The sequence below is a fragment of the Rhinopithecus bieti genome, unplaced genomic scaffold (assembly GCF_001698545.2).
Source record: "Rhinopithecus bieti isolate Rb0 unplaced genomic scaffold, ASM169854v2 scaffold_9899, whole genome shotgun sequence".
Taxonomy (NCBI): Eukaryota; Metazoa; Chordata; class Mammalia; order Primates; family Cercopithecidae; genus Rhinopithecus; species Rhinopithecus bieti.
This window is the reverse complement of record NW_016806979.1, coordinates 6451953-6464369: the sequence shown is the minus strand read 5'-3', so window position 1 is coordinate 6464369 and position 12417 is coordinate 6451953. Positions and strand designations below refer to the sequence as shown.

Genomic DNA, 12417 nt, shown 5'->3' with positions numbered 1-12417 from the left:
TTTTTGAGATGGAGCCTGGCTCTGTCGCCCAGGCTGGAGTGCAGTGGTGCGATCTCGGCTCACTGCAACCTCCACCTCCCAGGTTCAAGTGATTCTCCTGCCTCAGCCTCCTGAGTAGCTGGGATTACAGGTGCATGCCACTAAGTCCAGCTAATTTTTTTGTACTTTTTAGCAGAGATGGGGTTTCACCATGTTGGCCAGGCTGGTCTGAAACTCCTGACCTAAGTTGATCCACACTGCATTGGCCTCCCAAAGTGCTGGGATTACAAGCATAAGCCACGGCACACAGCCTCGTCTCTATTTTTTAATAAAAGAACCCAGGAGAGGTGAGAAAATCCTGCCCATCTGCAGATGAGGAAATGGAGGGACTCCAAGGACCCCTCCTAGGTCCTCAAGTAGAGCAAGACAAGTAGAGATAACATTTTCAAGGAGGAACAGGGAACTCTGCAGGTTCCTGCTCGTAGGAGGTACAGGCAGGCCTGGGCTCAAGGCCTCTGGTAGCCGTTTCTCTGCGGGTGACCTTACTGCAGTCTTCTCTGGAGAGCCTCTGTTCCCTCGTCTGTAAATAAGATTGAGGACCACTTCTGCCTCCTAACGGTGAATTCAGGATTCAAGGTAGGTAAGCACTAAACACAGCACCCAGCAACAAGCAGATACCCAGCCCATGTAGGTTACCATAGGGGAAACTGAGGCTGAGGTGGGTAGGGGCCACGGCCTCTCAATGTGCTGTGTTCTGAAAACACAAAAGTGGCCGGGCACAGTGGCTCACGCCTATAATCCCAGCACTTTGGGAGGCCGAGGTGGGCGGATCACTTGAGGCCAGGAGTTCGAAACCAGCTTCTTGAGAGGCTGAGGCAGGAGGATTGCTTGAACCCTGGAGGTGGAGTTTGCAGTGAGCCAAGATCCTGCCACGGCACTCCAGCCTGGTTGACAGAGTGAGACTCTGTCTCAAAAAAATAACCTGCAAAAGTCTGTGATAAACGTCAGCTTGACAAATATGAACCTAGCACCCGTGAAGCGCTGGCACTATGCTGCGTGCTGAGGGAGATGGCGTGAATAGAAAGAGAGAGACACAGACCCAAGTAGGGAAGCCCAGTGTTTGCTGGGAGAGGTGGATGTTAACAATCACACAGGCAGGACACGATGGCTCATGCCTATAATCCCAGCACTTTGGGAGGCCAAGGCAGGTGGATCACCTGAGGTCAGGAGTTCAAGACCAGCCTGACCAACATGGTGAAACCCCGTCTCTACTAAATACAAAAAATTGGCCAGGCGTGGTGGCGCATACCTGTAATCCCAGCTGCTTGGGAGGCTGAGGCAGGAAAATTGCTTGAACCCAGAGGGTGGAGGTTGTGGTGAGCCGAGATTATACCACTGCACTCCAGCCTGGGCAACAAGAGCGAAAACTCCATCTAAAAAAAATTAATTAATTACACAGGGGTGGTGGCTCATGCTTGTAATCTCAGCACTTTAGGAGGCTGAGGTGGGAGGATCCTTTGAGGCCTGGAGTTTAAGACCAGCCTCGGCAGCATAGCAAGATCCCATCTCTAAAAAAATTTATATTTTTTAATTAGCCAGGAGTAGTGGCATGTGTCTGTAGTCCCAGCTACTTGGGAGGCTGAGGTGGGAGGATCACTTGAGCCCAGGATTTCAAGGCTGCAATGAACTATGATCGTACCACTACACTCTAGCCTGGGTAATAGAGTAAGACCCTGTCTCAGAAACAAACAAACAAAATTCACACAAATGATGATTTAACAACAGGGCTTGGCCAGGCAGAGTTGGAAGGAATAGCAATAAATGTAAATGTAACAATTTTCCAGCATTTCTTGGTGCTTCATGGAGCATGGTCTCCATGGATTCCCCAACACTCCTAGAGGCACATGATAAGGCCTGTTTAGAGAGTTGGAAACTAAGGCACAGAGAGGGTTTTCCCAAGTAACCCCACAGGGCAGGGCTTCAAACCCAGGCCAGATTGTGGACACTCTCTTTCCTGGGCTCACTGGACTGGAGTGGCCAACAGAGACCCAAGGCCAATTTCTCCAGCCCTCAAGCAAGCATGCCCTGCCCACCCTGCCTGCAGGTGCTGTTCTTACAGTGGCAGGAGACGAGGTGCACCAATGCCAGCTTCGTGCTCAACGGCGATGATGACGTCTTTGCACACACAGACAACATGGTCTCCTACCTGCAGGACCATGACCCTGGCCGCCACCTCTTCGTGGGGCAACTGATCCGAAACGTGGGCCCCATCCGGGTTTTGTGGAGCAAGTACTATGTGCCGAAGGTGGTGACTCAGAATGAGTGGTACCCACCCTACTGTGCGGGTGGTGGCTTCCTGCTGTCCCGCTTCACTGCCGCTGCCCTTCGCCGTGCCGCTCCTGTCTTGGACCTCTTCCCTATTGATGATGTCTTCCTGGGTATGTGTCTGGAGCTCGAGGGACTGAAGCCTACCTCCCACAGCGGCATCCGCACGGCTGGTGTGCATGCCCCATCGCAACACCTGTCCTCCTTTGACCCCTGCTTCTACCGAGACCTGCTGCTGGTGCACCGCTTCCTGCCTTATGAGATGCTGCTCATGTGGGATGCACTGAACCAGCCCAACCTCACCTGCGGCAAACAGACACGGATCTACTGAGTCAGCATCAGGGTCCCCAGCCTCTGGGCTCCTATCCATAGGAAGGGGTGACACCTTCCTCCCAGGAAGCTGAGACCTTTGTGATCTGAGCATAGGTGAGTGCCAGGGACTCACCTGCCTCGGCCTCCCAAAGTGTTGGGATTATAGGCATGAGCCACTACACCAGCCTGAACAGAATTTAAATGGGGTGATAGGGCCAAACACAGTGACTCATGACTATAATTCCAGGGCTTTGGGAGGCTGAGGTGGGAGGATCACCTGAGCCCAGGAGTTTGAGACCAGCCTGGGCAACATAGCAAGACCCTGTCTCTACAGAAAAAAATTAACCCAGTGTGGTAGTGCCCACCCATGGTCCCAGCTACTCGGAAAGCTGAGGCGGGAGGATCACTTGAGCCCGGGAGGTTGAGGTTGCAGTGAGCCAGGACCATGCCACTGCACTCCAGCCTGGGTGGGAGGGAGACCTTGTTTCAAAAATAAAATGAGGCTGGGCATGGTGGCTCACGCCTGTAATACCAGCAGTTTGGGAGGCCAAGGTGGGCGGGTCATCTGAAGTCAGTAGTTTAAGACCAGCCTAGACAACATAGCGAAACCCCGTCTCGACGAAAAATACAAAAATCAGCAGGGTGTGGTGGCTCATGCCTATGATCCCAGCTACTTGAGAGGCTGAGGCAGGAGATTCGCTTGAACCTGGGAGACGGAGTTTGCAGCGAGCTGAGATTAAGCCACTGCACTCCAGCCTGGGCAACACAGTGAGACTCGATCTCAAAAAAATAAATAAGTAGGCCGGCCGTGGTGGCTCACACCTGTAATCCCAGCACTTTGCGGGGCCAAGGTGGGTAGATCACAAGGTCAAGAGATAGAGACCATTCTGACCAACATGGTGAAACCTCGTCTCTACTAAAAGTAGGAAAATTAGCCGGGCGTGGTGGTGTGTGCTTGTAGTCCCAGCTACTCAGGAGGCTGTAGGCAAAAGAATCACTTGAACCTGGGAGGCGGAGGTTGCAGTGAGCTGAGGATCGTGCCACTGCACTCCAGCCTAGGTGACAGAGAGAGACTCAGTCTCAAAAAAAAAAAAAAAAAGATGGTTAAAAATGGCTGCTGTCGGGACTGGAGGGAATTGGGAGGCTGAGACATCATCCAAGCAGGACAGTCAGGCCTGGATGAGATGGAGCTGCAGGTCTTTCTAACAGGCACATCTGACCTCGTTCTGCCCCTGCTCACACGCCCTCTGTGGCTCCCTATTGCCCTCGGGGGAGAGTCCCAGCTCCCCTGCTCCACTGGATTGAGTAGTGTCTGCAAGAATTCACGTCCACCCAGAACCTCAGAATATGGGGTTACTTGGAAATAGAGTCTTTGTAGACAGAGATGAGGATTAGGGTGGATTAGGCTATCATGGATTAGGGTGAACCCTAAATCCAATGACTGGGCCAGGTGCAGTGGCTCACGCCTGCATCTCAATGCTTTGGGAGGCTGAGGTGGGCAGGTCACCTGAGTTCAGGAGTTCAAGACCAGCCTGGCCAACATAGTGAAACCCTGTCTCTCCTACAAATGCAAAAATTAGCCGGGTGTGGTGGCGGGCACCTGTAATCCCAGCTACCTTGGAGGCTGAAGTGGATCACTTGAGCCCAGGAGTTGGAGGCTTCAGTTAGCTATGATTGTGCCACTGCTCTCCAGCCTGGGCAACAGAGTGAGACCCTGTCTGAAAAAAAAAAAAAAAAAAGACCAGTGTGTTTTGTGATGATCATTTTCAGACATTTGTTTTGTGTCTAATGTCTGCCATTCTAAGTCCTCAATGCTAAGGACTCCCATGGGCCTTGGTAGAGACCTCGGCTCAAGTCCTGCACTTAACCCTTCCCTCCCTGGGTGACCTTGGCAAGCAGCCCTCACCCTGGGCCTCAGGTTCCCCACTTTGCGTCGCAATGCCTCTCTAGTTATCAAGCTCCTGGAAGTGCCGGTGGGTCTGTGGCTGCTGGGGGACAAGCCCACACAGGGACTGACTGAGGCTTGTCCCTTTTTTTTTTTTTTTTTTTTTGAGACGGAGTCTTGTTCTGCCGCCCAGGTTGGAGTGCACTGGCCGGATCTCAGCTCACTGCAAGCTCCACCTCCCGGGTTTACGCCATTCTCCTGCCTCAGCCTCCCGAGTAGCTGGGACTACAGGCGCCCGCCTCGTCGCCCGGCTAGTTTTTTGTATTTTCAGTAGAGACGGGGTTTCACCGTGTTAGCCAGGATGGTCTCGATCTCCTGACCTCGTGATCCGCCTGTCTCGGCCTCCCAAAGTGCTGGGATTACAGGCTTGAGCCACCGCGCCGGGCCGGCTTGTCCCTTTTTCTAGAGAAAAATGCAGGAAGCTGCTTTGGGTCGTTTATTTACTAGGAGACAGCAAGAAGGGGTGTTACACATGCAGGGAGCGGAGCGTCTGGGGCGCCTCTGGAGTAAAGACATTTGGCTCTCAGTGTCCAGCATCTGTGAAAGTGGGGATCCTCCAAGCCAGGGCTAGGGTGTGATTTATTCTGCAGTTGACTCAACAGGCTGCAGGTGGCATTGGTCTGGGGTAGGTAGTGAGCACTCCATCCCAGGAGGTAATCAAAGGCTTGCAGACACGAGACTTTATGGTGCTGTGTGGCCTCAGGAGCTCACCAGACCAGACCCTCTGGGCCTCAGGCCACTCTGAGGCTGCACCCAAGGAGGAATCAGTAGGGACAGAGGGTCAGCAGGTCTTGTTGGGTACACCCGCTGAGGCAGCAGTAGCGTGCAGGGTTGGTGGCAGCTTGCACGGTGGGTGGCGGTGATGGTGAGAAGTCTGGGGCAGGTGGCTGCAGGCAAGGTCCAGCACAGGGTTACTGTCGGTCACCAGCCCATGGAGAGATGTCGTCTCTCCAGCCACTTGCCAGCAACTCACCTGGCGATAGAGTGAAACTCAACTGGAACGGAAACGACAGAGGACACGCCACCCCATGCTGCATGTGCACGAATCCACACACATCCCACTGAGTGGCCCACCAAACACGCATCACACATGCAAACAAAAAGCACTGGCCGGGCGCAGTGGTTTACGCCTGTAATCCCAGCACTTTGGGAGGCCGAGGTGGGTGGATCACGAGGTCAGGAGTTTCGAGACATCCTGGCTAACACCGTAAACACCCCATCTCGACAAAAAAAAAAAAAAAAAATACTGGCCGGGCGCGGGTGGCTCAAGCCTGTAATCCCAGCACTTTGGGAGGCCGAGACGGGGCGGTATCACGAGGTCAGGAGATCGAGACCATCCTGGCTAACACGGTGAAACCCCGTCTCTTACTAAAAAATACAAAAAACTAGCGGGCGAGTTGGCCGGCGCCTGGTAGTCCCAGCTACTCGGAGGCTGAGCCAGGAGAATGGCGTAAACCCGGGAGGCGGACTTGCAGTGAGCTGGAGATCCGGCCACTGCATTCCAGCCCGGGCGACAGAGCGAGACTCTGTCATCAAAAAAAAAAAAAAAAAAAAATTAATTAGCCGGGTTGTGGTAGCGGGCGCCTGTAGTCCCCCAGCTACTCCGGGAGGCTGGGCAGGGAATTGACGTAACCGCAGGAGGCGGAGCTTGCAGTGGAGCCGATATCCCACTACTGCAATCCAGCCTGGGCGACAGAGCGAGATGCCGTCTCACAAAAAAAAAAAAGAAAAGTGAGCACTGGCCGGGCGCAGTGGCTCACGCCTGTAATCCCAGCACTTTGGGAGGCTGAGGTGGGCGGATCACTTGAAGTCAGGAGTTTGAGATCAGCCTGGCCAACATGGTGAAAACCTGTCTCTACTAAAAAATACAAAAATTAGTCAGGTGTGGTGGCGGGCGTCTGTAATCCCAGCTACTTGGGAGGCTGAGGTGGGAGAATCACTTGAACCCAGGAGGTGGAGGTTGCAGGGAGCTGGGATCGTACCATTGCACTCCAGCCTAGGTGACAAGAATGAAACTGTGTCTCAAAAAAAACAAAAACAAAAAAAACACTTATTAAGCACCTGCTGTACACCAGGCACCTGGTTAATCCTCTCATCCACTCATGTCCACACTCACATCCCCAGCTACGTGTGTCCCCATATGCCACCTGAGTGCCCCAAGCCCTGCCCAGGGAGTGTCGGGGGTCTTGGAGCTACAGATGGTGTCAGTTTCCCCAACAGGTCTGAGGGTCCATGAGGCACCCAGAACAGGTCAGAGACCCACCCACAGACTCCTCATGGCACAGAGACATGCAGGGGTGTGCATGTGTCTGTGGGTCCACCTCCTGGTCACCCACGCATGTGTGGTGGACCCACAGACACACACACACCCCTACGTGGACACACCCTTGCAGACCCCCTCTCCTGGATCCCTAACGCCCCAAGTGGAGTGGCACACAGAGGCATGTGGACACACGTTAACACATCTGCACAAACTTGTCTTATATACTGGCACCAGGGCCAGGACTAGGGTACGGAGAGGGAAGCATGAAGCCATCAGGATATTTTTTTGAGGCCAGGCACCGTGGCTCACACCTGTCATCCCAGCATTTTGGGAAGCCTAGGTGGGTGCGTTGCTTGAGCCCAGGAGTTCATGACCAGCCTGGGCAACACGGCAAAACCTCGTCTCTGCAGAAAATACAAAAATCAGCCAGGCGTGGTGGTGCGTGCCTGTAGTCCCAGCTATTTGGGAGGCTGAGGTGGGAGGATCACTTGAGCCTGGGAAGGCAAGGCTGCAGTGACCCGAGTTCATGCCACTGCACTCCAGCCTGGGTGAGAGAGCAAGACTGTCTCAAAAGAAAAAGAAAAAAAAAAGGACTTATGAAAATTTAGAGGGTTGTTTACCGCCTACCCAATCTGCAGTTTACAATTGACACCAGTGGTTCTCAAACCAGGGTGATCTTGTTTCCAGGGTATACTTGTCTGGGGACAGTTTTGGATGTCACAACTTCGGTGGGGTGTGAGGCTATTCATGGCATTAGGGGGCAGAAGACAAAGATGTTATCTAACACCCTACAATACACAGGACGGCCCCTCTACCATATACATCCCCAAATGTCAGCGTTAGCTTTTTTTTTTTTTGAAATGGAGTCTTGCTCTAGCGCCAGGCTGGAGTGCAGTGGCATTATCTTGGCTCACTGCAAGCTCCACCTCCTGAGTTCAAGTGATTGTCCTGCCTCAGCCTCCTGAGTAGCTGGGACTACAAGCACACGCCACAACTCCCAGTTAATTTTTGTATTTTTAGCAGAGACGGAGTTTCACCATGTTGGCCAGGATGATTTCAATCTCTTGACCTCATGTTCTGCCCGCCTGGGTCTCCCAAAACGCTAGGATTACAGGCATGAGCCACTGCACCCAGCCAGCATTAGTTTTTTTAAATAAAATAGAGATGGGGTCTCCCCATGTTGGCCTGGCTGCTTTTGAACCCCTGGGTTCAAGTGACTTCCCTGCCTCAGCCTTCCAAAGTGTTGGGATTACAGATGTGAGGTCGGGAGTTCAAGACCAGCCTGACCAACATGGAGAAACCCCTTCTCTACTAAAAGCACAAAATTAGCCAGGCGTGGTGGCATGTGCCTATATAATCCCTGCTAGTCAGGAGACTGAAGCAGGAGATTCGTTAGAACCCGGGAGGCAGAGGTTGTGGTGAGCCAAGATCATGCCATTGCACTCCAGCCTGGGCGACAAGATCGAAACTCCATCTCAGAAAAACAAAACAAAACAAACAAAAAAAGCTTTGTGGCCAGGCCTTGTAATTCAAGGCTTTGGGAGGCTAAGGCGACCAGACTGCCTGAGCTCAGGAGTTTGAGATCAGCCTAGGCAACATGGTGAAACCCCCATCGCTACTAACAATAGAAAAATTAGCCAAACATGGTGACATGTGCCTATAGTCCCAGCTACTCAGGAGGCTGAGGTGGGTGGATTGCTTGAGCCTGGGAGGCAGAGGTTGCAGTGAGCCGAGATCATGCCACTACACTCCAGCCTGGGTGATAGAGCAAGACCCTGTCTCAAAATATAATAATAATAATAATAATTTTTTTTTTTGAGACAAGGGTTTCTGTCTCAGGCTGAGTCTCATATTGTCCAGGTTGGTCTCAAACTCCTGGCCTCAAGTGATCCTCCCTCCTCTGCCTCCTGAGTAGCGGGGATTACAGGTGTGAGCCACCATGTCCAGCAAGATAAGTATTTTAATGCAATACTTTTAAAATCAAATTTAAAATATTTGTAAAAAGGCCAGGCACGGTGGCTCACATTTGTAATCCCAACACTTTGGGAGGCCAAGGTAGGGCAGATCACTCAGGGTCAGGAGTTCAGGACCAGCCTGGCCATCATAGTGAAACCCTGTCTCTACTAAAAATACAAAAACTAGGCCGGGTGCAGTGGCTCATGCCTATAATCCCAGCACTTTGGGAGGCCGAGGCAGGCAGATCACCTGAGGTCAGGAGTTCAAGACCAGCCTGGCCAACATGGTGAACCCTCATCTCTACTAAAAATCCAAAAACTCAGCGGGGCATGGTGGTGGGTGGCCTGGGCAGTGGTCTGTAATCCCAGCTACTCAGGAGGCTGAGGCAGGAGAATTGCTTGAACTCAGGAGGCGGAGGTTGCAGTGAGCTAAGATCATGGCACTGCACTCTAGCCCGGGTGACAGAGTGAGATTCTATCTCAAACAAACAAACAAACAAAATACAAAAATTAGCCGGGTGTGATGGTGCGTACCTGCAGTCCCAGCTACTCCGGAGGCCGAGGCAGGAAAATTGCTCGAACCTGGGAGGCAGAGGTTGCAGTGAGACAAAATCACATCACTGCACTCTGACTTGGGTGACAGAGCAAGGCTACGTCTCAAAATAAATAGATAAATAAAAATAATAAAATAATTGTAAAAAGCAATACTTTTCAAAAGCAATACTTTTAAATACCTTTAAGGCTGGGCACAGTGACTCACGTCCCTAATCCCAACACTTTGGAAGGTCAAGGTGGGAGGATTACTTGAGCTCAGGAGTTTGAGACCAGCCTGGGCAACAGAGTGAGACTCCCTCTCTACAAAAAACAAAAAGAAATTAGCTGGGCCATGGTGGCAGCATCTGTATCCCAGCTACTCCGAGGCTGAGGCAGGAAGATCGTTTGAGCCCAGGAGGTTGAGCCTGCAGTGAGCCAAGATCACACCACTGCACTCCAGCCTGGGCGACAGAGTGAGACCCTGTCTCGAAAAACAAACAAACAAACAAAGCAAAATTAAGGCAAAAATTCATGAAGATCAAAATATAGAAATTTTAAGACAGGATCTCACCGTGTACTTGCAAGAGCCTACCTCTCCTGCCTCACACTGTTTCTGGCCCCTCAGGGGACTCATGCTCCAGGGACTTTCTTTCCTTCTTCTTCTTCTTCTTTTTTTTTTTTTGAGATGGAGTTTCACCCTGTCGCCCAGGCTGGAGTGCAATGGCATGATCTCAGCCCACTGCAACCTCCGCCTTCCTGGTTCAAGCAATTCTCCTGCCTTGGCCTCCCAAGTAGCTGGGATTACAGATGTACACCATTACGCCCGGCTAATTTTTTTTTTTTTTTTTCATTATTTTTAGTAGAGATGGGGTTTCACCATGTTGGCCAGGCTGGTCTGGAACTCCTGACCTCAGGGGATCCGCCCGCCTCAGCCTCCCAAAGTGGTGGGATTACAGGCACGAACCACCGCGCCTGGCTAATGGCTCCGGGGACTTTCACACGCGGGTTCACACAGACTCCAGTGCGGATCCACCATCTGTGCACGCAGCCGGCAGGTGAGCCCTGGGCACACGCATGCAAGCCTGCCCCCCTGCCCTGCACGTGTGCACCTGCGCCTGCGTGCGCCTGCCCCACCTCAGCTTCCCAGAGGGCTGCCCCTGCCCGTCCCCACTCACGGTCGCCTCCTGCTGCAGGCCTCCTGGCCTCCGTGGACCAGCGGGGGCCCCCGCACACGCGCACCAGCGCCCGCACGAAGTGGTGGCCGCACAACTTCTCAGGCATCTCTGGGGTGGGTGCGGGGCCCAACGCGAACACCAGGGCAGGGCCCAGCAGCATCAGCGCCCAGGCAGGCAGACGAGGGTCCATGGCGGTGGGTGGCGCCTAGGCCAAGCGGGGACCCCCTTTATAGGCGCCTGGGACGCCCCAGCTGGGAGCCTTGGAGAAGGGACAGAACATTCTTCAGTACCGCCCAGGAAGAAGGTCAAGGGTGGGGTTAGTGCCAGGGCCTTTCTCCCAGGGCCAGGCCCTTAGATGTATTTCTCCCAGAGGGAGCACTGGGCAATGAGTCTTTCTTTTTTTTTTTCTTTTTTTTTTTCTTCTGAGATGGAATCTGGCTCTGTTGCCCAAGCTGGAGTGCAGTGACTTGATCTCAGCTCATTGCAACTTCTGACACCCGGGTTCAAGAGATTCTCCTGCCTCAGCCTCCTAAATAGCTGGGATTACAGGTGCACACCACCATGTCTGGCTAATTTTTTTTTTTTTTTTTTCAGTAGAGACTGGGGTTTGCCATGTTGTCCAGGCTGGTCTCCAACTCCTGACCTCAAACATTCCGTCTGACTTGGCCTCCCAAAGTGCTGGGATTACAGGCATGAGCTGTGCCTGGACTATTATTACTTTTATTATTATTATTGAGACAAAGTCTTGCTCTGTCACCCAGGCTGGAGTGCAATGGCATGATCTCAGCTCACTGCAACCTCCACCTCCCAGTTTCAAGCAATTCTCCTGCCTCAGCCTCCTGAGTAGCTGGGATTACAGGCATGCACCAGCACACCTCGCTAATTTTTGTATTTTTAGTAGAGACAGTTTCGCCATGTTGGCCAGGCTGGTCTTGAACTCCTGGGCTCAAGTGATCCTCCTGCCTTGGCCTCCCAAAGTGCTGGGATTACAGACGTGAGCCACTGAACCTGGCCACTCTCCACATCTTTCTAGCAGTTATGAGGTGCACACGACAGGGGCCGGTGTGGGGGAGGTGGCCTAGCCCCAGTGATGTTGGTCCCCTCTCCACAGCCTCGCTCCCCCAACCTGGCCTTGTCCTCTGACAACTGGGAGAGCAGCCTGTTCCTTCCCCACCCACAGAGAGCCTGCAATCAGCTCCCCCAGGCTGCAGCCAAGGCCAGCAGCTGGGCCTGGGAGTGAGGGGGCTCTGTCCTCGAGGGCTCCAGCCAAGCCCTACGCAGTGGTCCTCCTCCACCAGCCTGCCCTAGGGCCCCCACAGTGGCTCCCTGAGAGGTCTCTGGCCCACAGCCCTAACCACATCCCTCCCAGCTCACACACCCTCTAAGGCTCCCCATCGCCCCAAGTCCAGCACAAACCATCGTTTCCACTGAATTCCTTTATTCAGTCAACAAACTCCCAGAGCCCGCTCTGCATTGAGGCCTCAAGGAACGCTGAGGTCAGGGGAGACAGCTGGACACAGACACTTCCCCAACCCCAGGGTCACAGTGGGGCTGGAGGGAAGGACAGGGGTGCAATAGTGGTGGGGGTATATGAGGGAAGGCTGCAAAGATGTGGTAGCTGGAGTTTAGAGAGATGTATAAGAGTTTTCCAAGGAGCAACAGTGGCCGAAAAGCTTTGCAGGTAGGTGAGGAGGAGCAGCAGGAGCTTAACCTGCATGAGAATCCCTCTCACTAGTCAGAAAGTTGACCCTGCACAGCCAAGGGGTAAGCTCTGCCCATTTTGCAGGTGACAGAACTGAGACCCAGAGAGGGAAAGGAACTTGCCCACCGTCACACAGCATGGAAGGGGCAAAACCGTAGGCTCCAATACCTGGACTCTTAACCTCCTTACTCTGAGCCTTCTCACACTTGGCATGCTGTTCCCTCTGC

The 12417-nt window shown here is 53.0% G+C and overlaps 2 protein-coding genes across 2 annotated transcripts in view; one reads left to right on the top strand and one right to left on the bottom strand.

Moving 5' to 3' along the window:
• The window catches only part of B3GNT3 (UDP-GlcNAc:betaGal beta-1,3-N-acetylglucosaminyltransferase 3), a 6994-nt gene extending 4059 nt beyond the window's left edge, over positions 1–2935 (top strand). Inside the window, exons 2-3 of the mRNA XM_017879564.1 lie at positions 566–615; positions 2084–2935. Coding sequence (XP_017735053.1) covers positions 566–615; positions 2084–2635 — 602 coding nt within the window. The 3' untranslated portion in view covers positions 2636–2935. The remainder of the gene's footprint in view (positions 1–565; positions 616–2083) is intronic.
• Positions 2936–4983: 2048 nt separating this feature from the next.
• On the bottom strand, positions 4984–10722 carry INSL3 (insulin like 3). Its single transcript, XM_017879482.1, is given in 5 exon segments — positions 4984–5403; positions 5406–5500; positions 5503–5518; positions 9892–9901; positions 10485–10722. Coding segments are annotated over 5 exon segments (393 nt in total). The 5' UTR covers positions 10679–10722; the 3' UTR covers positions 4984–5325.
• Positions 10723–12417: the final 1695 nt, after the last annotated feature.